Below are 27,500 nucleotides of genomic sequence, written 5' to 3'. Positions count from 1 at the left end.
TTGCCAGGGTGAGGGGTTTGTTTCCCACTGCAGCCTTGCTCAGAATGATTGAACGCACGGCATTGTACGCTGCTGTTTGTATACTGCTTGTATACTGTTATTTATTTATTAAATGTACTCGCTAACAAACGAATACTGACGCAATGCGACCTTTCTCATTGTGTGTGTTTTTGTTTTACTTGTGAGAGAGAGAGCAGGGGCAGGAGAGTGTGGTATCATTGTGTTATGATGACAATACTGCGCCCACGTTTTGACAATGCCTGTTTATTTGTGTTGTTAGCGCTAATCCTTTAGTGCTTATTGAACGACCTGTGGATTGTGTTCATCCAAAAGATTTCCTCTCCACTAATGGGCTTCAATGCATCATTAGCCCGGGTGCTAACTCACACACATCACACTTTACAAAGATTCATATACGTATAGCCACTGCCCACCTCCCCCCCCCACACACACACACACACACACGCACACGCACGCACGCACGCACGCACGCACACACACACACACACACACACACACACACACACACACACACACACACACACACACACACACACACACACACACACACAAACCCTTTTCCTGAAGGGTTTTGTGAGGTCTGTAATAGTGGATTTGTAACAGTAAAGTCTAATTGGACTGATTGTTTTTCAGTCGCTGTCAGCTTCGCTAAGTGAGATTTACCCAGAGAGCTTGGCTCCACCGCTCACTAGCTAATTAATAGTAATGTTCACAGCCTCGATCGCCATAGGAACTAATAGACAGTGGAGAGGAGAGGATGGGAGAGGAGAGGAGAGGAGAGGAGAGGAGAGGAGAGGAGAGGAGAGGAGAGGAGAGGAGAGGAGAGGAGACGAGAGGAGACGAGAGGAGACGAGAGGAGACGAGAGGAGACGAGAGGGGGGAGAGGAGTGGATAGGAGAGGAGGGGAGAGGATAGGGGGGAGAGGAGGGGAGGGGAGGGGAGAGGAGAGGAGAGGAGAGGAGAGGAGAGGAGAGGAGAGGATGGGAGAGGAGAGGATGGGAGAGGAGAGGAGATGAGAGGAGGGGAGAGGAGGGGAGAGGAGGGGAGGGGAGGGGAGAGGAGACGAGAGGATTGGAGAGGAGGGAAGAGGAGGGGAAAGGAGAGGGGGGAGAGGAGGGGAGAGAAGGAGAAAGGAGAGGGGAGCAGGGCATGGGTAGAGGAGAGGAGGAGAGGGTAGAGGAAAGGAGAGGAGAGGACAGGAAAGAGTAGGGAGTATAGGGAAGAGGGAAGAGGTGTGGGGAGGGGAGGAGAGGAAGGGAGAGGAGGGGAGGGGAGGAGAGGAAGGGAGAGGAGGGGAGGGGAGGAGACTAGGGGAGAGGAAGGAGAAAGGAAAGGGGAGTGGGGTGAGGTTAGAGGATAGAGGCTAGAGGAGAGGGGAGGGAAAAGAGGAGAGAGGAAAAGGGAGAATGTAGAGGAGAGGGTAGAGGAGGGGAGAGGGGAGTCTCCTCTATTAGTGAGGGACGATAAAGGAGCAGATTGTGTGGTTCATCATGGTAGTGTGATGATACCTGGAGGAAATTCCTCTGGCGGCAGACATAATTAGATAAAGCGAGGTGTGGGGGGGTATTACGGACGGGAGATAGGGAGTGTGTGTGTGTGTGTGTGTGTGTGTGTGTGTGTGTGTGTGTGTGTGTGTGTGTGTGTGTGTGTGTGTGTGTGTGTGTGTGTGTGTACTTGAGAGAGAGAGAAAATGATCCAAAAAAGAATGAACGTTGTCTCTCTGAAGAGGCTGAACAGGAGCCACATCACATGAATATCAAAGCAAAACACTGCGAATCATCTCACCTCCCTTGCTCCTCCCCCTCCTCCCACTGCCCCTCCCCCCCGTCTCCCCCCGACTCCCCCTCTGTCTCCCCAACAGATACCTGAAACCTGACATACAGAAGAAATCCAAGCACAAAACAGCAGTGATTAAAAAGACACTCAACCCAGAGTTCAACGAGGTACGAGTCCAGTAGCAACCAGCACGCTGCACCACCCAGCACACTGCACCTCCTCCAACCACCTCCATCACCACCTCCACGCTCCCTCCAACACCGCCACCTACCATCACCTTGATCACCTCCACCCCTCCATAACCTCCACCCTTCATCACCTCCATCACCACCTCCACGCTCCCTCCAACACCGCCACCGACCATCACCTGGATCACCTCCACCCCTCCATAACCTCCACCCTTCATCACCTTCATCATCTCAGCCACCTGCATGACCTCGGTGAACTCCATCACCTCTGTCACCTTAATCACCTTCACTTCCATCCGCCATCACATCCATCACCTTCATCACCTCCACCCTCTACATCCCCTCCACCCTCCATAACCTCCATCATCTCCATGACCTCCACCCTCCATAACCTCCATCATCTCCTTGACCTCCACCCTTCATGACCTCCATGACCTCCACCCTCCATAACCTTGATCATCTCCATGACCTCCACCCTTCATGACCTCCATCACCTCCACCCTCCATAACCTCCATCACCTCCACCCTCCATTACCTCCATCACGTCTACCCTCTACCCTATATCACCTCCAACACCATCACCTCCTTCCTCCATCACTCCATCAACTTTAGAACATATAACTATGGAACATGCAGACCCATAGAACTATAAAACATAGAACTACGAAACGTAGGAATTTAGAACTATAGAACCATAGTTCCATAAAACATAGACCTATAGAACCTTAGAAAACACTTTACTAATTCAGGTTCCTCCCTCATTAACGCCAGATCTCTCAATACTTTTTGGTCGCTTAATAGATGGATAGGTCGATTAATGTACACAATATATATCATATAATATAATATGATACTCATCAACCGTCACCTCACCAAGAAGAGTGGTAAACTATAGTGTATATCATCTCCGCCAGAGCCAGGGCTCATGGTTTAGCTCTGTAAAGCCATTTCCCTTACCATTTTGTTTTGATACCGTTCTTGCATCATGCCCTTCATTATGTAATTATATCATATATCTTCATGCCCTTAAGTTTTTAGACATTCTCATTAAATCAAGATTCGGCGCGATAATCCACGGGGTATTTTCTCCCTCAACAATTAACAAATAAAAGTGATTGATGATAATGAGCCCATCAGAGGGATCGGCAGCGCTTTATCACGCTCACACACTCCAAGTGAAGATCTGAATCCGACAGCAGCCCCCGGAACACTAAGCCCTCCATCAACCACACCAAAGCCCCCATAATCCTCGGGGGTAAAGATCTTGAGAAAGCAGGCAAAGGAAGATTCCATCTCCCAGGTGCTGCTGATATGAAATGATCCAATTCAACTTCAAAATAGCAACAATTTCAGACAATACAACCCAAAGGTTCTCTGTGTTAGTGGTTTAGCTTTCATCAAATGCAGCTTAACAGTATATACATGTCATTAAGGCCGGTTTGCGTTTTAGATGCCTACGGGTAGGCACTTGGGTTCAAACGCAGAACCTTTCAGCTGGGGGAAAATCAATAACATTCCAACCACTAGACTAACCTCCTCAATTCTCATTGATGAATAGCACTGTTTCAGCCCGTAGGTGTTTTTGTTTTATTCAGGAAAAGTCTGATGGGTCCAGACGGGCCCAGACGGGTCCAGAAAGCTCCAGACTAGGACCTAAAGCAGGTCTCTCTTTGTTCTGCAGGAGTTCTTCTACGAGATATCTCTGGCAGAGCTGGCTCATAAAACTCTCGAGGTCACGGTGTGGGACTACGACCTGGGCCGCTCCAACGACTTCATCGGTAAGAAAACTTGTCCTCTGGATCTCAAATTCGCTGTGGTTCACCAGAGCTCTAGTCTAGTTCGTGTTTGTTTGAATAGTCTATTCGTCTATTCAAAGACACAGGAAGTAAAGCTGAACCTTACATTCAGAAGGCATCTAAGCACAAAACAGCACAGTTCAACTGAGAGTCTAAAGAAGATGCTTAAAGGAGTGCAGCATGCTGTGTAATACAGCGTTTCTTGAAAACAGAGTAACAAAGTTTCACTTTGTAGGAACATATTCATTTAGCCGACACCTTATCTAGATCACCTTACAGTAAACGTTATCATATGTAGATCAAGTAGTTAGTGGTTAGGGCATCTTGCTTAAGGATCTACTGTCAATCAACTGTTGGACTGTAAAATAGGAACCAAGAACCTTTTGACTGGGAGTCCCTAACCTGTTGACTACCCTGTCCCTACAGGATCTCATTCATTTTAAGGTCTTACTAGAAGTCACGATACCTTTGTCTTCACAAGTCCTGCTCTCTCTCTCTTGTCTGTGATTGGTTGGTGTTTGGTCAGGTGGTGTCTGTCTGAGCTGTCACTCACAGGGCGACGCCCTCCGTCATTGGATGGACTCTCTGAAGAACAAGGGACAGAGGGTGGAGCGATGGCACATTCTGACCAATGAGCTCCCTCAGACCTTCAGCCACGACTAGCCCTGCCACACTCCCAGGATGTGCATGTTGTCGCCTGGAACAGATGAATGTAACGTCATGACGACAAAGAGGAGTGCTGCATACGCGACACTGTGACCGTTGCTACCGTTAACCGGAGTCACGAAACCTAAAGCGTTGTTTACAAAAAAGTCTGTGGAGCATGTTTGCAAAAAGTGGTTTGCTTGTTGCTAGCCCGACCACTTCTGTCCTTACCATTAAACAAACAGACCACAAACATACCACAAACACACAACAAACACACCACAATCCGACCACAACCAGACTATGACCAAACCACAAACACTCCACAAACACAACACAACCACACCACAATATTACCACAACCACACCACGACCATGCCGCAAATCGACTATAACCATACCACAACACACCACAAACATTCCAGAAATACACCACAACCATAGTATAACTTTACCACAACACACCACAAACATACCACAAGACACCAAAACCATACCAGAACCACACCATACTTGGAGGTACGACCTCTTTAATTGTAATATTATTATCGTTCAATAATTCCCACCTTTTTTGAATACATGATCACAGTCTTTTGCACTCTATTTATTATTGATTTCAATTCACCGTCTGCATCCCGTGTGTGGTCGTCCACCAATGATGATGGTGATGACAAAGATTACAAAGACGAGCTGATTTCTTCTGTGTTGTTGCATGACACAATATGTGGATCTTCTTGTTTCTATGAACCCGGACCCCCAAGCCCCCCTACTGGGACCCAGCAGGGGACTCTGCGGGGTTGGACTTCTTTATGCATGACTGAATGTGCGGGTGTTTCTATATCGTTCTGATGTTTACACCTCGTGGTTCTTACCTTTCTATCAGGTGTTTTACGTACTGTGAAACAATACACTTGGAATGCAATACAGTTGCGACCAACCGGCTTTTCTTTGGTCTGAACACACACACGCACGCACGCACGCACGCACGCACACAAACGCACGCACACACAAACGTGCACGCACACACACACACACACACACACACACACACAAACACACACACACACACACACACACACACAGACACAGAAACACACATAATCAATAACACACACACACACAAACATGACAAAAAAGGACACCGACACACACACAAGAGGTATGATTTAGTGTGGTCATTGGTTGTGACCTCCAGGGGGCAGGGTCTCTCTGTTGGTTGGATGAACGATGACCGTTTGTCTTCTCTAATTGCTGCTGGAATTGAGCATCGCCAGAACACACACAGAAATACATTCTCAAACATATCTATGAGTTTTAAACAGGAGTTCATCCTGGGATTCATCCAACTGTCTGCCTTACTGGATTTGACGGAGTTCAGGAATGATGTAACAGAATAATACCTATTTAAAAGCGGACGGTTCTGCTCCGACAATTTCTGATACAAGACGGTTCAGCTTCATTTACATTCACATTTACATTTAGGGGATTTAGCTGACGCTTCATGCGTGTGTTGTGAGACAGTTCTGTCCTTTTCTCTATCGTCTCTGTTTAACATTGCCCTGGGTAAACACAGAGAGATTGGCTCAGTCGGGAACACTCTAACTGTGTGGGCATCGTACTCTTCTAAATAGCTTCCTACCTATGGACCTACCCTCCTACCCTCCTATCTACCTACACACCTGCCTACCAGCCTTTCTACCTACCTACCTAGCTTCATCCTATCTACCTACCCTCCTATCTATACCCCTCCTATCTACCTACCCACCTAGCTTCATCCTATCTACCTACCCTCCTATCTATAGATAGGAGGGTAGGTAGATAGGATGAAGCTAGGTAGGTAGGTAGAAAGGCTGGTAGGCAGGAGTGTAGGTAGATAGGAGGGTAGGAGGGTAGGTCCAAAGTTAGGAAGCTATTTAGAAGAGTATGATGCCCACACAGTTAGAGTGTTCCCGACTGAGCCAATCTCAATCCCTCCTATCTATAGATAGGAGGGTAGGTGGTAAGGTTGGTAGGATAGGTATAGCTATCCTTCCTACCTATAGGATAGGTATACCTATCCTACCTACCCTACTAACTACTACCTACCCTCCTATCTACCTATCCTCCTACCTACCCTACTACCTACCCTCCTATCTTTGTACCTACCCTCATAAATGCCTACCCTCCTATCTACCAAACACATCTATTTTAATATCACACAAGGGTTGTTTTTCTGTAGCTGATTGATATTTTACATCCTGTTCATTTATCATGGACTGAACTCAGACAAACAACACAGAGACATATTTATGACTCCACTGGACATGTAATGAGGTACAACTTTACACGGAAGCTTCTGGTGGGAGCTAGCTGAGTGTTAATAGAACCATCTATGTGTGAGTCAACCTTGATTATTTACCTGATGGAGAGCAGGTAGAAAATTATCCGGAGGTGGCAGCAAAATATTCAGGATTTAAAAATAAATTGGGGTTGTTTATGTATGAAAGGTCTATAGAGTACACACTAGACTTCGTGTGGGTTGGATGCCATCTAAAAGGTGAAATATATCAACCACCCAGCACCAAAACATGTATTCGGTTATTTAATAATAGAAAACTGATGGATGCCTCACTAGATAACATCGATTTGTTTATTTGAATCCTGTTTAATGATGAAACACATCAATTAAGGTGTAGAAAGACTAGTTGAGTTAGAATCTTTTGCTTCTCTTTTGCTCATTCATGGTGCAATTCTTTTATCTATTGATCAGTCCACTAGTAATATGTACTGATAGTGGTCAGAGAAGCAAACGATCAAAACACATGATATCCAGTATTAGCAAGAAATACACCACATTACGGAGGCAAGACACGCTTTGAACATTGCTTCATTTTAACTTCAGCTTTCATCTCCAGAGCAGCTCTCCTTCAAACTCTATTTGTCTTCCCTCATAGACCTGTTGATGTATTCCGACTCGAGGGGAACTCAGAGTCCCGCAGACAGTTAGCTACCATGCTAAAGTTAGCTCCCATGCTACAGGCAGCAGCACCATGCTACAGGTAGAACCCAGGCACCATGTAGAACCAATGCTACAGGCAGTTAGCCCCCTGGCACCGGGTAGCGCCCTGGCACCGGGTAGCGCCCTGGCACCGGGTAGCGCCCAGGCTACAGGTAGCGCCCAGGCTACAGGTAGCGCCCAGGCTACAGGCAGAAGTTTCCTGAATTTTGTATCAGTAACACCTTACAATAAGGGTACATTATAAACCATTAATTAACATGGGTTATTGCAGTAATAAGCATGACTATATAGCATTAGCATAGATGTTAAGGAGAGTTAGAGAGGGGAGGTTAGAGTTAGGGTTAACCCTAAACCTTACCCTATTCAATGAGGTATAAATGAATACCTTAGTTAACATGAACAACATAGCTAACTGGTAATTAATTGTTACTTCATGCTTTTTACTGCACTAACTAATGGTTAATGAAAGTACTTTTATTGCAAAGTGTTACCTTTGTATCTGTGTTTTTGACCATAAAATAAGAACTTCTTAGGTTAAGTTGTTTTCAAAACATTTTGTGTATTCCTAATTATTTCAGTTTTCTTTGTTCTCCGTAAAAGGTCCTCATAAGGTCTACATGTCTAAACCATCCTCTGACAGGTCCTCATAATTGCAGCTGTCCTAATAGGTTCAGAGTTTGATACAGAGTGTGTACAGACAGTGTGCTTGTGTGCGTTTGAACGTGCATGCATATGTGTGTGTGTGTGTGTGTGTGTGTGTTTGTGTGTGTGTGTGTGTGTGTGTGTGTGTGTGTGTGTGTGTGTGTGTGTGTGTGTGTGTGTGTTTTTTTGTGTGTGTGTGTGTGTGTGTGTGTGTGTGTGTGTGTGTGTGTGTGTGTGTGTGTGTGTGTGTGTGTGTGTGTGTGTGTGTGTGTGTGTGCGTTCTTTCTCGTGTTTTTATTAAATTAAAAGTTTGTTCTTCCAAGTGAAGAACTCAGAAGGACATTTTTGATTAAAAACCATGAGGGCAAAGCGATCATCATAATAACCAGTTGATTAAACATATCTCCCAGAATTCTGGGAAATAAAACTGTTTTTCAGACTTCGGAGCCTGTATCTTGGGTGAGTGTGGGTATAAATACTGGACGTTCAGTGTTCAATTTCATTCTCAATTGACCTATTTCACAGATTGAAGTTAAGCAGCACCAGCAAGGTAAATTTGTATTTATTTGACTAGTTATGGTGTGCTGCCATACAAACATACCCCATACCCATAATTAATGTTATGAGCTACACCTGTGCTTTTCTGTGAGAAGATTATATTCATTTCCCTCAGCTCCAGAAACCAAACAGTCGTTTGTCTTTTAGAGCCAGAGAAATTTAAATAACGAATTTCACGCACCATATTCAAAGGCCAGTTCATAGCAAAAACCCACCATAAAAAAAAAAAAAATCTCGGGGCCAGAAGATGTCTATCGTACTGCAGAGAACACGGAGAAAGTATCAAGGCCATTTTTAAATATATTGTGGAGCAACGACACCCCCTGCTGGATAACATGGGTACATGCGAGGGGAACAGGAGGCAGTTTAACAGGGGGAACCGTCGAAACCAACCGATGGTTTGAGATACCAAATTCATACAAATGTTTACAGAATTTTTTCCTAAAATTGGAATTAATGAAATATAATTCGATGCAAATTGTTTTAATTGTGGGCATCGGTGTCCTTTGTAATATTGTCCATTCAAACTGTTTGTAATTGTTTCAAATTATATCATTGTTTCAGCAACAACAACAAAAACACTTCATGACTTCAATGTGTGAGTCCTAGGGTAGAGTAGAGAGAGAGTGTTTAGCGGCACCTGCTCCCTCATAGCCCCTGAAATATGGACAACTTGGACCCCCTGTGGGCTTTATGCAGAGATTACTAGACTTTGTGTGGGTTGGATGCCATCTAAAAGGTGAAATATATCAACCACCCAGCACCAAAACATGTATTCGGTTATTTAATAATAGAAATCTCTCTCTCTCTTCCTCTTCTCTTCCCTTCTCTTCTCCCCTTTCTCTCTCTTCTCTTTTTCTTTCTCTTCCACTCACAAATACACTCACACGCACACGCAAACACACACACACACACACACACACACACACACACACACACACACACACACACACACACACACACACACACACACACACACACACACACACACACACACACACACACACACACACACACACAGAGACAAGCATGCAAACACATACACAGTTCAGGTATTTTATTATTTATCACATCTCGTGTTCTTAATTGAATATTGAACTTAGTCAATATTTGCGATATATACGTAAATCAACTGTTATACAGTCAAAGGAGGCCACCTCCCGTTTGTTTACTTTGTACTAGACCTAATCATCCCGTTACTACTAGTGAAACGCTCTTGTGCCTTCTCGGATCCTGTACAGACTCGCTGCACTCATAGATCTCCAGTAAAACTGGATAGGCTTAATTCCCATGCGTTCAGGTGAAAGGATAAAACTACACTATAGTGTTGACACAGATCGCGAGAGTTCCCGGGAGGTCCAGTAGCGCCCCCGTCACGGCACAACCAAAGATCGCGATTTTCTCAGTGCTCATGGATACACACATTTCACGGATAGTCAAACATTTCTTACTTAAATAACAACAAATTAACCAACAATTAGGGGCTAAGAAGTGGTGCCGTTGTAGTCATAGCCAGCTATCGCTACAATGCAGATCACACTAAAAACCCTGCAGCAGCAGACCATCCAGATTGAGATAGATCCCGATCAGACGGTGAGTGGCTAAAAAGCTAGCAAGCTAAGCTAATGCTAACGCAGAAAGAAACCGCGCTTGTAGACTTAAGTGCTATTTGTTCGTGCCCATTAAGCCTACTGGCTTCTCTTTTGGCAATCTTCCACGGATATATTGTGTTTAATGACAAATCAACTCTTATTTTTTAATGTGTGGTGGGTGTTGAGTCTCCACATGTTAGCGGTGCGTTAGCTTAGCCCGCTAGCACATCCATTATGTCTTCTCATTCTAACTTCACATGTTCTTAACGGGCATCCAGCTGCCCATCTTCTTACTCTGATGTTTTAACTATGTGTTTTATAGCCAACGACAGTGTTTCATGTTAACACGTTGGTTTGGCACATCTTAAAAAATGAACTATTATTGTTCTTGCTATAACCACCAAACACTGTTTGACATTGATTTAGTTTAAATTCGTAATGCTTTTTTTTTTTAGGGGTACCCCATTATCATGTGAGGTTTCTAAACTGACAACGAATCTGATATCTAAGTAAATGTATGACACTTAAGACCCATGTAGCGATTTATATTTTGCTATGTGCTCCTATGTCAATTATCTCCATAAAATCCCTTTCAGGTAAAGGCCTTGAAGGAGAAGATCGAGACCGAGAGGGGGAAAGACAACTTCCCAGTATCGGGGCAGAAGTTGATATATGCGGGTAAAATCCTGCAAGATGACACGCCCATTAAGGACTACAAAATCGATGAGAAGAATTTTGTGGTAGTTATGGTGTCCAAGGTGAGATGAGTATGAAGTTGTCATTACTGGTATTTGTAGAACTGCTACAGTACTCATTGGACTAGCTGCGTGTGAGTAAACATTGTATTACAATGGATTATATTGAATTAATGAAATGGATACGTTTTGTCGGTTGTCATGCTTGTCGTGTGACGCTGAAGCATCAAGGACAAACGAAAACATAAAAGGCTTGAGAAAAGGGATATACTTTAAATGTACCTTTTTTCAACCTTGGCTATCTGTACACAAGTCTGACCACACACCATGTATATGTTCTGTTTAAGTATATATAATGGAACTCTTAAGACTTTCGAAAAGTTTAAGAGTGAAATGTCGGACCGTAATAATATAACTAAAAGTCCAGATATTAATATACACAGAAACTTTTAAGTGTTCTTGTAAACGTCATTAACATATTTTGGGATTGTGATGCTGATAACCTTATGTGACGAGACGTTGGTTTTATTACTATACTTTCTACCTCTCTTAAAAGCAATTGTTTTGAAGATATAAAATAAATGGACTCTCACATTAAGGGCTAAACCGTGCATCACCCAAGTGGGTGCTACATACTGGTGGTGGTTTGTGAGGTCCCCCCTTCATTGTAAAGCGTCTGAGTGTCAAGCGCTATATAAATTCAATCCATTATTATTATTATTATTAAACCAGTCTCTGTTTATCCAAAGGCGGGCTTAACATTCCATCCTGAAATAATGCCGATAACCCTCCCGCCAAATCAATGAGATCCGTTCAACAATGTCTCGACACTCATTCCTCCTGTGTTCAGTCGGGTCCTAGTATCCTAACGTTGACCTGTGAGATGAGGCTCCACTCGCTCCTCACCAAGACCCTCTCCCCACCGCTAGGCCAAGCCAGCTGCTGCTGCTGCCGCCGCCGCCTCGCCTCCTTCCTCAGAAGCCCCCAAGCCGCCGGTCCAGGACTCTGGCTCCACGTCTACAGCCGCCCCCGCGGTCCCCACCCCCGCCGCCGTCCCCACCCCCGCCGCCGTCCCCATCCCCTCTGAGGTGGCCACGGAGGAGCTCGCCGCGGCCGCCACGGACGCCCCGCAGCCCGCCGGGTACGTTGGCCCAGTCCACCCTCAAATAGGTGTATCACCGCCTGGGGTTGTTGGAGTTCATGCCCCCCCCCCCCCCTCAGCCCTGGGACCGATCACTTCATTGAACTGAATTTGTGAAGTCAATTGTCCCCCCTAACAGCAGCTTGTTTGACTTGCGCCCTCTAGTGTTGGAGAGTGGTTGGAGCAGGAATAAAACCATGATGGAGTGGAACCTAGTTTTATTTATATATTTATTCTTTCAACCCAACCCTAACGGAGGTTGTATAGCTACCCCTACCTGCGATTGGCAGAAGTAGTGTTAAAATTCCAACATACTCGTAAGCATGTATGGATATGTTTAACAATAGCTCCTAGAACACAACAACGGCCCAAAATAAGTCCAGACTAGGACCTGCTGCTTCGATAATGGTTACAGGACTGATTAGTTGTTGGGAACTAACATCCCAAAGCCCCTGTAATACCAAGTCACTGAACCACTGTAGCCAGAAGCACATAGCCCAACGTTGCACGTGAGCAATTTCCTAAACGATGGCACGTGGAACATTGTGTCTTCTTGGTTCTGTAGCTCCAGCACCGCCGTCCAGGGAGTGGAAGCCTCTTCTGCGCTGGGTAAGTCACATCTCCGGGCCACTTGAAATATGCAGTTTAAAAAACTCGACCCCCCCCCCCCCCCCTCCTAGTTAAGAGGGGGGCTGTGTTATCGCCGTGGTTACGGACGGCGGTAGCTTTCTGATACTTTCTTTGTAAATTCGTTGTTGTAAATGAAATCCGCCACAACGTAGTAGCGATATACTATAGGTGTCCAGGAATCATAAGTTGCTGTGTTTGTTACCTCACTGTACACGAGTTTCAGCTTGCTGTGTGTTTGTTACCTCACTGTACACCAGATGCTGCTTTCTGTTCAGATGCTGTCTGTTTATGTTGCCTCACTTCAGATTGTTGCTCTGTTTATTTGTGAATTTGAGGTTAGGATGACACCTGTTAACTAGGGCTGGGTACAAATATGGATTCATCATTGCACTGCAATTTATTTGTTCTCGATTCAATTTAGATTCAGAATCTTTTTTTAAATCGATTATTTCAATAAAAAGAAGATGCATACTCAGTCATTGTAATCTAGAAGGGAGTATGCCTAAATGTGCATGCCCTTTTACATTTGTCCATGTTATGGTTATTACTTTTATGCTGCAAGTTTAGCTCAGGAACAATACTATGCAATGGTGTATTCCACTTTTGCTAAAGCACAATGAAATGGTTATTCATTTTGAAATGGTAAATTCTAAATAATATTTAGGTCTTTTTGTCATCTGCACGTATTGTTGAATCGATCTCGAAGCAATTGGATGAATATCAAATCAAGACCTAAACATTTAATTGAATTGTGAGGTACCTGGCAATACCCAGCCCTACTATTAACCCAACTAACTTGGTTATTATGTTCATTAGGGAAAATGTTAATAATCAGGTTACAGTGTGGTAAGAGGTGGAGCCTCAGGTAAAGGTGTACAGTGTGGTAAGAGGTGGAGCCTCAGGTAAAGGTGTACAGTGTGGTAAGAGGTGGAGCCTCAGGTAAAGGTGTACAGTGTGGTAAGAGGTGGAGCCTCAGGTAAAGGTGTACAGTGTGGTAAGAGGTGGAGCCTCAGGTAAAGGTGTACAGTGTGGTAAGAGGTGGAGCCTCAGGTAAAGGTGTACAGTGTGGTAAGAGGTGGAGCCTCAGGTAAAGGCGTCCAGTGTTGTGAAGGGCCTTGTGGTTGTGTGTCCAGTGACGGGAGCAGAGTACGAGGCCATGCTGACGGAGATCATGTCCATGGGCTACGAAAGGGAGCGGGTGGTGGCCGCTCTCCGGGCCAGCTTCAACAACCCCCACAGAGCTGTGGAGTACCTCCTCACTGTGAGAACACCCCCCCCCCTCCTGTTCACTACCTGGAGAACAAGCACCCCCCCTCTCCTGTTCTCTACCTGAAACACATATACACCTGTTCTATACCTGTAACCCATACTCACCTGTACTTGTTATGCATATTCATCTGTTTTCTACCGGAAACACACACACACGCACACACACACTACAGAACACACACACTCCACTATAGAATACCTGTCACCTTACTGTAACTATAACCCACCTGTTACTTGTCTCACACGCACACTCGCCTGTTCATTCATGCGTGTATCCTAATGCATGTATGTTTGATTGTATTTCAGGGTATTCCCAGCAGTCCGGTCCAGGAGACTAATCCTCCCGCCCAGCCCCCCGCCTCGGGTCGCACCGACGCTCCGCCCCTCCCAGAGGGTCAGTGTGCTATTGAATGGTCGCGGCTGATATGTTTGAATGACAACAAGCCTAAGCCCATGGCCGCATGATGGCGATGAAGATCATCTGATCCCATCCAAGGCCATTTACCGATTTCCTATTTCTGAAACCCTCTCTCAGCAGATTGTTGTAAACACCATGTTTAGAGACTAATGTATGCGATTGGCAAGATGCTTTCAGAAGGGGAATTTAATCGGATTTGTCCGATGCACCAGCGTGTATTGATCAATGTACTGACCAGCGTGTATTGATCAGTGTACTGACCAGCGTGTATTGATCAGTGTACTGACCAGCGTGTATTGATCAGTGCACTGACCAGCGTGTATTGATCAGTGCACTGACCAGCGTGTATTGATCAGTGTACTGACGAATCCTTGACCCTGTGTGTGTGTGTGTGTGTGTGTCCAGGGGAGAACCCTCTGGAGTTCCTGCGGAGCCAGGCCCAGTTCCAGAACATGAGGCACGCCATCCAGCAGAACCCCGCATTGCTGCCCACCCTACTGCAACAGCTTGGCCGCGAGAACCCCCAGCTCCTACAGGTAACCCCTTTAGGACCGTCCCACCTGTGGGGGGGGGGGGGTGGGTGGGTGGGTGGGATACACCTTCTCCGGTCCCTAAGGGGAACCACGAGCCTCCCTTCTACCTAACCGGTGCCTCTTCTGTTCCCCAGCAAATCAGCCAGCACCAGGAGCTGTTCATCCAGATGCTCAACGAGCCAATGGGAGAAGGGGGCGAGGGGCCGGAAGTGGGCGAGCTGGGGGCCGTCGGAGAGGAGGGCGCCCCGGTCAACTACATCCAGGTCACCCCCCAGGAGAAGGAGGCCATTGAGAGGGTGAGACTTGGAACCAGAGCATTGAGCTGTTGGCCCACAGCTAAGACTAAACTCTTCTCTGCCTTTTGCGCGGAACAGCCACCGTAGTTACACGGTGTGTTTGTACCGGTGCTTTACTCATCGTTTTTGCGTTAATGACCAAATGTCCTTAATTCAGTGTCATCCGGTGATGTTTATAATGCGAAGATGTCTACATCTTGTCCTACGGCTGCGAAATGTACACGTTGGTTGAAATGATGGAGCGATGTTGTCATGGCTTACCTGACTGCACTGGTTTTCTGTAGCCTGTTTTTAGAACGAGACCACCCTGATCTTGTTGGTTCACATTTCACTTCTCTCTGGAGATCCGTTTCGCCTCGCTTCCATTGAAACCAACTTTCAAAACACTGAAAAGTGAATTGATCAGTCGGCACTGGGCAGTAAATGAATGACCCATTAGGGTGCACCCTTACTGTTGTTGGCAGACCTTCAGCCAGAAAATATAACAATGACCACCGGTTCAGGGCGACCTCCTCTGTCCGTCATCATTTGATGCATCGGCAGGATTGATGACGTACTTGTCCGAGATGTAGGGTTCAAAATGATCCCAGCATTCGTCTGTCCGTGTGTTACCATCTGGCCTCCAACGCTGGTGTGTCTGTCTCCAGTTAAAACAGCTGGGCTTCCCCGAGGCGCTCGTCATCCAGGCGTACTTTGCCTGCGAGAAGAACGAGAACCTGGCCGCCAACTTCCTCCTCAACCAGGGCTTTGAAGACGACTGAGAAGACCAAGACTTCCCCCCCCCCCCCCTCCCTCCCTCCCCCCCCCTCCCCCGCATCTCCCTCCCCCCTCCCCGTCGTTAGCTCAGCACAAGGACTGCACCCCCCGCCCACCACACCCCCCACCCTACTGTACAGCCCCCCAGCGGGGCGTGGAGGCCTGCAGGGGAGGGGAGCTGCCGGGTAGGGAGGCTTGGGGTGGGGGGGTGAGGTTTCTTGGGAGGGAGGGAGGGAGGGGGGGGGGGGATCTTGAAATACACCAGAATTCCAGTGGAATGTGTGGGGCTTGTTTTAGGATCTTAATTAGGTTTTAGGGGGGGGGGTTGGGAGGGGGGGGGGGGGGCCTGAGAGAGTTGTGGGCGCATGCGTCTTTTTTTTTTCTTTTTTTTCTGCGTGTGGGAGTGTCCGCTGGTACCTGTGCAGATGGGTGTTGGGCGAGAGACAGGTGATCCATGTGCATATCTACGCTTTGTTTACCCTGTTGGCGGAAGCACATTCAACTCACTGCACGTGTACAACATTATCAGTGTGTGTGTGTGTGTGTGTACCTCTGTATGCATTCATCTGTGCACGTCCAAGGATGAAATGGGCAGAGGTGGACTTGGCGTGCTGCTTTGCGCATGTGTGTGAGATGAAGTAACTGGGGTGACGTGGGCGGTAGGGAACGAAGCGGGAACTAAAGTGATGTTTAATGACTAACTGTCTGGTCTGTTTTCATTCGCTGCACACCAACGCTGATTCTGTACTACGGCGATTCTGCAAGTCCATGGTTAAACTTACAATAAGGGTTCATTAACGCACCATTCATAAACAGTCAATGTAGTAGTAAGCATTATTTGGCAATAACCTAATCCTATGAAATAATGTCTAAAACGATACCTGGATTTAAATGAACCCCATTGCTGTAGTTAATCTCCAAATCAAAAATACTATTTATCACAACGCATAAGAAAATGATAACTAAACTGTTGGGTAGCTGTTAATTGACCAGATGCTTGTTAGTGTTTTTACTAATCTTAAAGTTATGGTTAGTAAATGTAACTTAAAAAACTTTTTTAAGTTACAATGTCCAAAAAGTGATATGGTCATTTAAAAAAAATATACAGTATACCTGAATGACAATTCTGAAAAGGTTTCGGAATTCAAATCAGATGTTGCCTCCATTGTTATTAAAATAAATACTGACGTAAGTAACATTTACATTTAGGGCATTAAGCAGATGCTTTCATCGAAAGAGACAGATTTGTGATAAGCAAATGGAAAATTATGTCTCATCGCAACATGAGTTGAGTGAAATCTGCATTGGCTATCTAGGGGCCTCATTTTTTTGTCCTGTGAGCTTTAATTCCATCCAGCCCTTTAAATAACCTAAACGTTTTTGCCTAAACTGTATGTAAACATAAAATCATGTAAAATATGGTGTCTTGATCATCCATGGTGGTGCATTGGAAAGGAGATGGAGACAGTGAACATTCTTTGCACTGCTTTGAGACATAAGCACATGTTTCAAGGTGAGTAAGTTTAGAGGTGGCGCGATTCTTTGGATGATCCTAAGCATTTTTCCGATTCACACTAATAAACTGCTAGAGGTATTGTGATGGATGAAAAGGCGTATTGGTTAATCTGAGCTGTCCTTTATACTACTGGGGTTCTTATACTTTAATGACCAAGTTTGAAGGATCAACAGGCATACACCCTTGATATGGAGAAAAACGACTCAAACTATTGGTTTGTGTTGGGCACCCAGGTGAAAAGCTACGTGTTCTTATCCGAAGTCCACCGCTTGCTCAAGGATCAGGCATCCTAAAGCTAATTTACTAACTGCTTCTTAATGACCTGCATCTGAATTCGCTTGAGATGACAGCATACGCTAAATGAGAACGGCTGACTTAAGGTAGCCACTATACTGCCTTTATATAAAGATAAAAGACTAACTAGTTTGATCTTACATTATTTAATGTCACAATACAAAGTCAGTGTGGTGGGGATACATCCAGGGTCTGCAGCACCGCGTCATCGTCATGACAATGTGATGCAGAAATACTGAGCATTCCCAAAGTCAGTGGTTAAGGACTGAGGGTACAAGCCACGATTCAAAAATACCAAAGCATTCAGACTACAACGTAAAGACACGCACACACATCCCGGAATCCTCAGATAATATTGATCGGTTCACTTGTCGCACCCTGTTGAAGGGGATTTTACGTTTGTTCATTTGAAAGCATCTTAAAAATACCACAGCAGTCTATCTCGTTCATCAAGTGGCACAGTTCATGTAGCAAACGTTCTGGAAAAAAGTAGTCAATTTAAAGTATAGTGGCAACACTCATCTCACACAAAACACCTAGACACTAGCGATCTATTCTTCTGAGGAACAATTAGTAACTCATCCTTTAGAAATGAGGGCTGGAGATGACATCCTGTTAGTAACCAATACTTCCTGTGGATCATGTTACAGAGGTATCTACTCCCTCAATGGAGCTAACAGAGAGGCTGACATCCTAGACTGTCACCTACCAGCCCTGATAGAAACCCCATGTGTCAGCCTGCTGCCCGACTGACTCCAACCTAGTGAATGGTGTGCTGAATATTTACAGAAATGTACACAAAATATCTGCTTTACTGGCACCTCCGATCGCATCAAGATGACAAGTGTCATTCCGTTCTAAAACATTGCAAACCAGTCGCATGAACTGGTGTTAACCGATTTAGAAGTGTTCGAACTAGTTTGGACAGGTTCAAACTGATTCTGACATATCTAAACCAGTGCAGACCGGTTCAGAAGGTTTAGTGTCACAGGAGCTCGGTTGGGTAGGTGCATTGGGGTTATATTTTCATCCCAAAAGTTCAAAAGCCATTCCGGTCATTGCGACCACACACTTGTGCTACTTCCAGTGAGCGTCTGAAGTACCTAGTAGGAAAGAAAAACTACAAATCCCTCCACCTTGGGGTTCAAATCACCAAGTTAAAATGGCTGCCTGAGGTTTTCAAGGAGAGGTGGGCTAAAGAGATGTTCGTGTGGAATGTGGTCTCGGTTCAAGTGCACTGGGCCCATTATAAACACAGCCCAACAGGATGATCACATTGGTCTTGGTCTTCATAGTTGGTCCGGGTTCATGGAAAGACTCGTAGAAACGGTTTGGAAAAAAAGGAGCTTTAAAGTCGTTTAGAAAGTGGTCACCAAGGGGGAGTCGTCCATGTAAACTTGGACCCTTGTTTTGTAAACCAGAGGACTTTTATTTTGTGACGCTGGGTAAGGGGTCAGGACTGTGGGTCCGAGGGCAGGCCGGGGGGGCGGTACAGGTACTTCCATATGGCGTAGAAGTGCACGGCGGCGGCCAGGGCTACAAAGATGTGCCAGATGGCGTGGGCGAAGGGGATGATGCCGTCCGACTTGAAGAAGAACACGCCCAGGCAGTAAAGGAGCCCGCCCACAGCCAGCTCCGGGAGGCCCTCTGTGTTGGTCTGACACACACACACACACACACACACACACACACACACACACACACACACACACACACACACACACAGTTGTCATGTCTGACATGATCTTCAACATAGTTAACTCTGCCATTTTGTCACTGTAACCAAAATTATCATTAAGATCCTGTTTTTGCCAGTCTCCGCAAAACCACAGTGTAAAAGCTCTAATCCGCTCCGACCTCAAGTGGCCTTCTTCTCGTGTGTCAGAGGTCACCAAGAGCTGAGCGGCTACAATTATACAGAGCCGTTATATTGAGACGGCTTTGTGTGCTGAACAGTTGAGTTCTCTCTGCCTTCACAGCTAGTGTTTATGTAGTCTAGAGTCAAACACAAAAGAAAGTAAACACCACAAGGTTGATGTCAAGGGGGTCCCAGCCAGTGTGGATCAACACAGCGCTATGGCCCTTCCTGGCTTCCCCCTTTTAGTCTGAGACCCTTGAACTTCTGGTTGCATAGTGGTGCCTCAATGACCTGAAACAAGAATGAGGAAGAGGAGGAAGAACCAGGTCTTACCATAGAGGTGACGGCAGATGCCGGGAGGAAGCCCATGGTGAGATAGAAGGCCAGCTCTACCAACTTATACCTGAACACACACACACACACACACGATTTCCTTCAATTTATTTTCATGCTGTAAAAATCGATCAACCAATTATTTGCCCGACCCCTGAATCCGACTAGCTTTCATGTTGATGGTTCCAAGCTGCTCTAGCTTAATGTAAGCATGATCATTGGTCAGTGGCAACAGTGCGATAAGTTAGGGGGTCCTCACCTCTCGTGGAAGTTGAACACGTAGACGCTCCCTGCGGCGGCCATGAACCAAACGAACCAGCGCATGTGAGAGGCTAGCGGACCCAGCTCCCTGAGGTTCAACCTGAACACCGAGACAAAGACCAAATTAGCCTTCGATGCTGCCCTAAAAATAACAGACGGATAAGCCTGACGGTCTCCGAGGGACATTTAACCCCGTTCTTCAATGTTGTTGTTCTTTATTCTGGTTATAGTTCTGTGGTTGCAGTTCTATGTTGTCATACTATGTGAAGTCCTATATTGTACTACTATGATGTGGTCTTATGGTTGTAGTCCCATGTCGTGGTTCTAGGTTGTAGTCCTGCAGCGAAAGACTCACCAGGGGGTGTAGGAGGCAGCGATGAAGAAGTAGATCACAACTCGGTCACACATGTGGAAGCAGTGTTCCACAGACCTACACACGCACATAAAAATCTATTTTAGTCTCAACAACAATATACAACAGCGAAGGTCTTTGATTATGTACGTTTATAAAAACTGCCACAACACATGCATACATAAATTAATACAGAACAAAATCTCGAAAATATTTTATTAAAAAAAGTTAACAATTCAAGTAGTGCTGTCATTCATTGTTTACTTTAACCCTTATGGCCAGCTACCTAACCATCACCCACCCAACCATCAACCCCAGTAGCCTCTCTCTCACCTCATGTGGCTTTTCTTCCAGGAGATGATGTGGAAGACGGAGGAGACGAGGAAGAGGGCAATGAGGCCCAGGCCATAAACCACTGCCGTCAGACGCTGCCAGCCATCGTCCGCCTGGCGGTGCAGCAGCGCCATGCCCAAAAACGCCGGCACCACCAGCAGCTGAAACAAGCGCACCCATACAGCATCCATATCAGAACCACAACACTGAGAAAAGCTTTGACTATTCAGCAGACATGGGGGACTCGAGTCACATGACTTGACTCGAGTCAGACTCGAGTCGCAAATTTGAGGACTTGAGACTTGCTTGACTAACACTGATAAAAGACTCGACTTGACTTGGTCTTCATGACTTGAGCCTTGACTTAGACTTGAGACGGATGACTCGAAATGACTTTTCTAAAGTTAGATTATAGGTTGGATATGTGATTTGCGATACGCCAGCAGATTTTGAAAAGACGCAACTCAAATGGTCCTACCCCCTCTCCTTCAACGCTGACTCTAACTCCACCCATTCCAAGTACATGGACACGCAATCACACAAGAGCGCGAACACAGATGCGCGAGAGTGGGCCAGGGCAGGCTAGCTAGGTTGGAGTTTAGGGTTGTATTCTAGCGCTAGGTCCAAATGTGGATTAGCTAGTAAACTAGCTCCAGTAGCTACCGCAGGATAACAACAAACAGAAGCTTGCTCTGGGTCACGAGCTTTGAGTACGTGCACGAAGAGGTCACGCGCGGGGGGAGGGGGAGTGCAGTACGACCGTTTAATTGACGTACTTACTGTCCGATGCCACTCTGTGTTTCTGAAAATCATTGGCTGGAGTTTTTCGAGCCCTGCCCGTTCCACAGATGATTAACTTGTTTAATTTTCATGTCAGTAGGCTACTTCTAACTCAGTGGTTTTAAGTGTCTTTTTGTTCAAGGTGGAGGTACGAGTTATAGCAGTCCCTGCATCAAGTGCACCTGTTGAACGTATGTTCAGCCATGGTGGGGTGATAATGTGACCGCATCATTCAGAACTCAGTGACAAAGTACTGTCAAATTATTTTTTTTGCAAATGCAATGCATTGTAAGTCGATGTATGTTGCGAGGCAGCAAGATTGCTACCAGCTTTCAGGCTTGTGTATTACTATTTCCCCTTCCTACAGTATGTGTATGTGATATTACTTTTGAAATATTCATTTTTTTCATGTCTGATGCCATGTGTTGCAAATAATATTCTACAACATGTAGGGAGATTGAGTGATTGACTTGAACTGTTGTCGTATACAGCTACCTAGAGGTTCTATTTGATTCTGTTCATAGGTTGGAGGTAATGATCATAAAAAACATTTTCAAACTATGCACATAATGGTTTTGGAATGTTTTGAATAGTTTGAGGTATTGTTATTGTTAAGACATTGTTATTGTTAATGTTGAAATAAAATGAACCACTCTCTTTACCGATTTTTAAATGTGGAAACTGGGTTAGATCATCAGATTTTTGTATGACTTGACTTGTGACTTGCTTGACCTGAGCAATGACTTGACTTGTGACTTGCTTGATTCTCACCACAGTGACTTGTACTTGCTTGAGACTTGAAGGTTATGACTTGAGACTTGCTTGTGACTTGCACATGAATGACTTACCCCCACCTCTGCTATTCAGGTGATAGTTTGAACCCCATCACCATCATGTCCCAGTGACAAGGTAATTCGGTCATGGCTGTACAATTATTAGACAATCTGTTTGCATAACAATCGTGTCTGTCAGTGTTAAAACAGGAAAGGATTGTGAAATATGCTCGGCATTTAAACTCGCAATCTCCCTCCGCAGCTTTACCAGCATATAACGACCTGGGGGCCCACCACCCACAGGTTGGTGAACCCTTTGGTTAACGTCAGTACATAACATGTTATCATCTATACTTTCTGTCTTCTCACCGCGTGTGTGTAGCAGTTGGCAGCATGCTCGTAGCAGGTCGGCTGGTAGCGGCAGTTTGCGGACGCCCTGTGGTTCATAAACCTAAAACACAGACAAACAATGAGTGAACCACTAGGCCGAAGGTGACCCGCCTGACAACCACCTCCAGAACAACGTGCCGCTACATGAATTACAATGGGAATGTGGGTCACGCCAGTGTCATTTTCATTCTAGCGCACAACGATGAAATGAAGTAAAATATCACAGGTTACAAACCTTTGAAGGCTGTTTGCTCTCTTCATTTTTATGCTTCAACACAAGCAATTTAAAATCGAATCTAACGAGAGATAATTGCAGAAAGTAATTATCAACAGCCTAAAATGGAGCTGCCTTGCTAGCCAGAGGAACCCTACCATCTATTAATTAATATAAAAAACCCGATCTCACTTGTGCTACATTAGCAGTTTCCCGTTATCTAATTCCAGTACATACGAACATTTTCAGCCTTTTTCGTAGCAGCATTCTGCTACCAATACTGCCTAACTCAAAGGGCTTTGGCCAAAAATGTGCATGAACGATAGCTAGCGCCACCGAAACCAGAGCAAGTAGCGCCGTCCCTCGGCTCCCTACTCCCGATCACTGAAAACCGCTGGCGATCCGGAGGACCAGCAACAGGCAGGGACACGTTGAGTGACTTGTATTTATAACCAATACGCGATTCGGAGAAGTGGTGCGTCTTTCTAAGCGGCCAATTAGCGAGGAGCTGAGTGACGACATAACCATGACTCACCACGCTGGGAGGAAATGTACAACCTTCTTTACACTATTTTAACTTAGTACGTGTTTAATGAAGAAACGAATTAACCATGTAAGCTTATACCTAATTAAATGGCTGCGACCCAAATCCTGTTTTCTTGGTTCGTTGCACGTAGTTCTGCCACGAAAATCAATATTTCTATAATAGGTTGCTTTATATATTTTTTATTACCGAAATATAAACCAGGTATGGGTTACCGAATTCATATGTTAATGACATGATCAGAATATTCAATAAAAAAATAAAAATAATAATAATAATAAAGATTTGGCTATCTAGTGTGAATACTGCATAAGCATTCACTAATAATCATGTGTTTGATGTCGGCTAGATTGGAACGGCTCAAAATATATTAAATTAACCATGACATCTGGATTACACAACCAGCTTCATTAGATAACGATGTTATGTAAGGTCTTTATAGGGTATTCATTCTTTATCGTCTGGATGGGAGCCCGGAAACTAATGCATAGTAGGCTAGATCATCTGGTCCACATCCTATCATAAAATCCACTAAGTTAATAATCATATTCATTAAAACCCCAGATATGACACAAAGCTCACAAATAAATTAAAATCTCTGATCCGTGGATTGAAATGTATCCCTCCTCCCCACTTAAATCCCTTTTGAAATAATTAATGTTTTAAATAAGCATTCATTATTTATCTGACCGCCCCATCACTTGATGATTCCTGAAGTTAAACCAAGAGCGATTACATGTTACTTATTTCATACTTTATACAACTATCACAACCACCAGAACCGAGAACAAATTATCAGAAAAATGTTTCGCTCAGTGTTCTAAGTGGGTTCTAAGCAGTAAGCATGCGTTCAAAGTCTGTTCTAAGTACATGTTCTAAATGTCCTAAGACATGTGTTTAGTTGTAAGGTTGTTCTGTGCATGCAATCCAAGCATGTTTAGTAGGATTAGTATGCGAGGTAAGTGTGTTCTCAGCATTTATAAGCGTGTTTTCTAAGCACGTTCTAAGCGTGTGTTTTGCCCAAGGCTGGATCCATGTTCTCGGAGTCATGGAATCTTTAGCTTTACGGTCACAGGGTCAAAGTCAGTCTTCAGCGTTAACACAAGCTGGGCCAAAGCTGCACTGATAAACATGTAAAGATACAGATAAGATAATATTGTCTGATTACACCTACATCCCTATACTTTGTCTATCTATATCTCTCTCTCTATATATATATATATATATATATATATATATATATATATATATATATATATATATATATAATATATTGTCAGTCTATCAACAGGCTATCCACTTGTCCATCTGTTTGTTCAACTATCTATCTATTTGTCAGTCTAACAGTCTTATCTGTCTGCCTGTCTATCTCTGTTTGTTAGTTGTTCTGTCTGTCATAAACTATGCAAAATTCCACTATCTAAATGCAATATGCATACAATATAACTCAGATTTACAGCAGCGACCGTCAGCCAAATGACAAATCAGCATTAAATGACAATGCAGCGCTACGCGATCTGTTAAGGAGTTTGCCGGTGGAGCAGGCTACGCTAAGCTCTGCGTGTTAGCTGTTCAGAGGTTAACAGGTCTAGCAGGCTACGCATGAGCTTAGAGTGTTGGCCCACATGCATGTGGCCCACATGCATGTAGCCCTACTTCTGGACCAGGATTACAAATGGTCTTTACACACACACACACACACACACACACACACACACACACACACACACACACACACACACACACACACACACACACACACACACACACACACACACACACACACACACACACACACACACACACACACACACACACACACACATACACACATACATACATACATACATACATACATACATACCAGTGGCGGCTGGTGGTTTTTAAAGTGAGGGAGGAAGGACTGTGCGCTTGGTTGCCATTGGCCTGCTTGCACTGTTGGTGTATGGTGGCATAAGAATGTGAGACTCAAGTTGTTTCAGGGTGTTTTGGTGAACTACAAAATAGCAGGGAGGGAGTTATGTGAACAAAATGTATACAAAGCCACCAGTGGCATCACTGTAATTTAAGAAGGAAAGGATGCAAAGCATGTTAGTCATTAGTTGCTTGTAATGCTACCAGTAAGTCATGCGTACCTAGCAAACCATGTAGCACTCACAACACTGACGTTGCCATTACTTCTGAAGACCTTGATTTTGGGAAGTGGTCTACCTCTTTCTGAATGAATGGAATGTTTTTTGTAATAAGACGTTAACAATGTCCTCCGTTTCCAATGTTTCCATTGTGCATTTAGGATCTCGATATCGCAGATTTCACTTGCTCTGCGTCTCTCAGACTGAGCACCGCGGCAATGCTGACCGGGTTTGTTATCGACAGCGTTGCCAGATTGGGCAGATTTCCCGCCCAATGATAATTTTTCCAGCCTAACATGGTTAAAAGTAGCCCAATTGGGTGGGAAATCGGACAAATCTGGCAACACTGCTCAACATCCAGGGATCCTGCTTATTGGTTCATAGCGCAGACGGATAGATTTTTGCGCGAATCAGACCCCTTAAGGTCCCACCCACTCAGAGGAGGATTTTCCTCCTCTCTCCCATTGAAACCCATGTTATCCACCGGCCGCCAGTACTTTCGGGAAAATGAATGGGAGTGAACGGCGGCGGAGGGAGGACGTTCCTCCCTGAAGTAATTGTCAATAGGCGATAGGGGGTGCTAATGTCCCTTTACCCAGGGAAACGAACATTATATATTCAAAGGCAATAAAGTAGTCATATTTAAGGGCATTCATTCATTACAATAGTCGGGGCAATCTACATTTTTTATTCTCAACAATGTTACGGAGGATCTTCCTCCCTCTCCTCAATGGAGAAGCCTCCACTGATACATACATACATACATACATACATACATACATACATACGAACAATACGCACACACACACACAGGCCACTAGAAAGGCATTGGCAACCTCTGCTATGCTAATGTATTTCTTATGCTATCACAACAATGCAAACACCTTATTGTAAGTGTAAAAGGTGCTATTGTTGACATTGTTTTAGCAGCAATAAAAAGGGTGGACTTTTAAACAACATCAATGTTGATCAGAAAATGAACGTTTGTGGGTTTACCAGCTAGCGGGCCGATACCTCAGTAACTCACTGTTTCAATAACTCTCTTCTGTTTGATGACAGAGCAGTTAAGGTCGGAAACTATTAATCTTTTCATTTTTTGACTTAGAATGGAGTTTTATTATACTCTACAGAGATACTTTAAGATAACATTATACTGTATTAACCATGACTATATATTCACTTTTATCAAAAGAAAGGTAGGGCTTAGGTGCCATCTTGGTCTAGCATCCCTACAATAAACTTAATAAAACCAGAACTTTTAAGCTGGAACTAAAACACCCTAACTAGACTAGCCAGGCCCTGTAGTATTATATTTTACAATATAATATTGAATTGTACAGTATTCTACTATACTCCATAATATTGGGTTCTATTCTGTTCTGTTCCATTCTGCTCTGTTTTATTGTTTTCTACTCAACAGTATAAAAATAAAAATAGCCGTGAACAAGCGCATATGGATAGGTACGAGAACTGGGGGGTGCTGTGTTATGAGATATTTAATTTTGTTTATTTGTCAAACTGACTATAGCTTACAGCCTATCCCAGGGGTGGACTGGGAGAAAAATTTAGCCTTGGCATTTTCTCTCCAGACCAGCCCACTACATTATTAGCACTAGGGGTGGGACGAGACGAACGGGAAGAACCCTGTATATCCGATATAATAGTACCGTTTTTTGTTTTTCAAGTTTGTGTTACTTGGGCTGCTGATAAGAAAGGTGTGAAACCCGAACAGGAAGTTAACAGACATCCTGTGGTTGCTGCATCTC

The 27,500-nt window shown here is 44.7% G+C and overlaps 3 protein-coding genes across 4 annotated transcripts in view; 2 read left to right on the top strand and 1 right to left on the bottom strand.

Annotated features, from left to right (window-relative positions):
* doc2a (double C2-like domains, alpha) overlaps nucleotides 1-5,352 on the top strand; it is a 32,342-nt gene extending 26,990 nt beyond the window's left edge. Inside the window, exons 9-11 of the mRNA XM_030378851.1 lie at nucleotides 1,883-1,964; nucleotides 3,667-3,763; nucleotides 4,308-5,352. Coding sequence (XP_030234711.1) covers nucleotides 1,883-1,964; nucleotides 3,667-3,763; nucleotides 4,308-4,444 — 316 coding nt within the window. The 3' untranslated portion in view covers nucleotides 4,445-5,352. The remainder of the gene's footprint in view (nucleotides 1-1,882; nucleotides 1,965-3,666; nucleotides 3,764-4,307) is intronic.
* A 4,611-nt stretch (nucleotides 5,353-9,963) lies between these two features.
* On the top strand, nucleotides 9,964-16,652 carry rad23aa (RAD23 homolog A, nucleotide excision repair protein a). The gene is made up of 9 exons (XM_030378878.1): nucleotides 9,964-10,217; nucleotides 10,813-10,974; nucleotides 11,841-12,052; nucleotides 12,618-12,661; nucleotides 13,816-13,943; nucleotides 14,258-14,345; nucleotides 14,775-14,905; nucleotides 15,037-15,198; nucleotides 15,846-16,652. Exons 1-9 carry the CDS (start codon nucleotides 10,152-10,154, stop codon nucleotides 15,957-15,959), a joined length of 1,107 nt encoding a protein of 368 aa, XP_030234738.1. The 5' UTR covers nucleotides 9,964-10,151; the 3' UTR covers nucleotides 15,960-16,652.
* A 1,242-nt stretch (nucleotides 16,653-17,894) lies between these two features.
* Nucleotides 17,895-27,500, bottom strand: part of mmd (monocyte to macrophage differentiation-associated) — an 11,179-nt gene continuing 1,573 nt past the window's right edge. The window contains exons 1-7 of one of the 2 annotated variants that reach the window (XM_030378900.1): nucleotides 23,080-23,492; nucleotides 22,824-22,905; nucleotides 20,902-21,062; nucleotides 20,572-20,646; nucleotides 20,215-20,316; nucleotides 19,956-20,025; nucleotides 18,941-19,421 (exon numbers count right to left, since the gene is read on the bottom strand). In XM_030378900.1, the coding sequence (XP_030234760.1) occupies nucleotides 19,218-19,421; nucleotides 19,956-20,025; nucleotides 20,215-20,316; nucleotides 20,572-20,646; nucleotides 20,902-21,062; nucleotides 22,824-22,905; nucleotides 23,080-23,105 (720 nt within the window). In that variant the 5' untranslated portion in view covers nucleotides 23,106-23,492 and the 3' untranslated portion in view covers nucleotides 18,941-19,217. Of the gene's footprint in view, nucleotides 19,422-19,955; nucleotides 20,026-20,214; nucleotides 20,317-20,571; nucleotides 20,647-20,901; nucleotides 21,063-22,823; nucleotides 22,906-23,079; nucleotides 23,493-27,500 lie in introns of those variants that run through there. The other variant, XM_030378891.1, reaches the window with a different exon arrangement.

The sequence above is a fragment of the Gadus morhua genome, chromosome 2, assembly GCF_902167405.1.
Source record: "Gadus morhua chromosome 2, gadMor3.0, whole genome shotgun sequence".
NCBI classification, from domain to species: Eukaryota; Metazoa; Chordata; class Actinopteri; order Gadiformes; family Gadidae; genus Gadus; species Gadus morhua.
Note: the sequence above shows the minus strand (reverse complement) of the source record. Positions and strands in the feature narration are given on the sequence as shown.

Coding starts and splice junctions, on each gene's coding strand:
- rad23aa (XM_030378878.1), top strand. CDS start 10,152: ATGCAGATCACACTAAAAACCCTGCAGCAGCAGACCATCCAGATTGAG. Junction 12,662..13,815: donor GGAAGCCTCTTCTGCGCTGG/GTAAGTCACATC, acceptor TTGTGTGTCCAG/TGACGGGAGCAGAGTACGAG. Junction 13,944..14,257: donor CTGTGGAGTACCTCCTCACT/GTGAGAACACCC, acceptor ATTGTATTTCAG/GGTATTCCCAGCAGTCCGGT.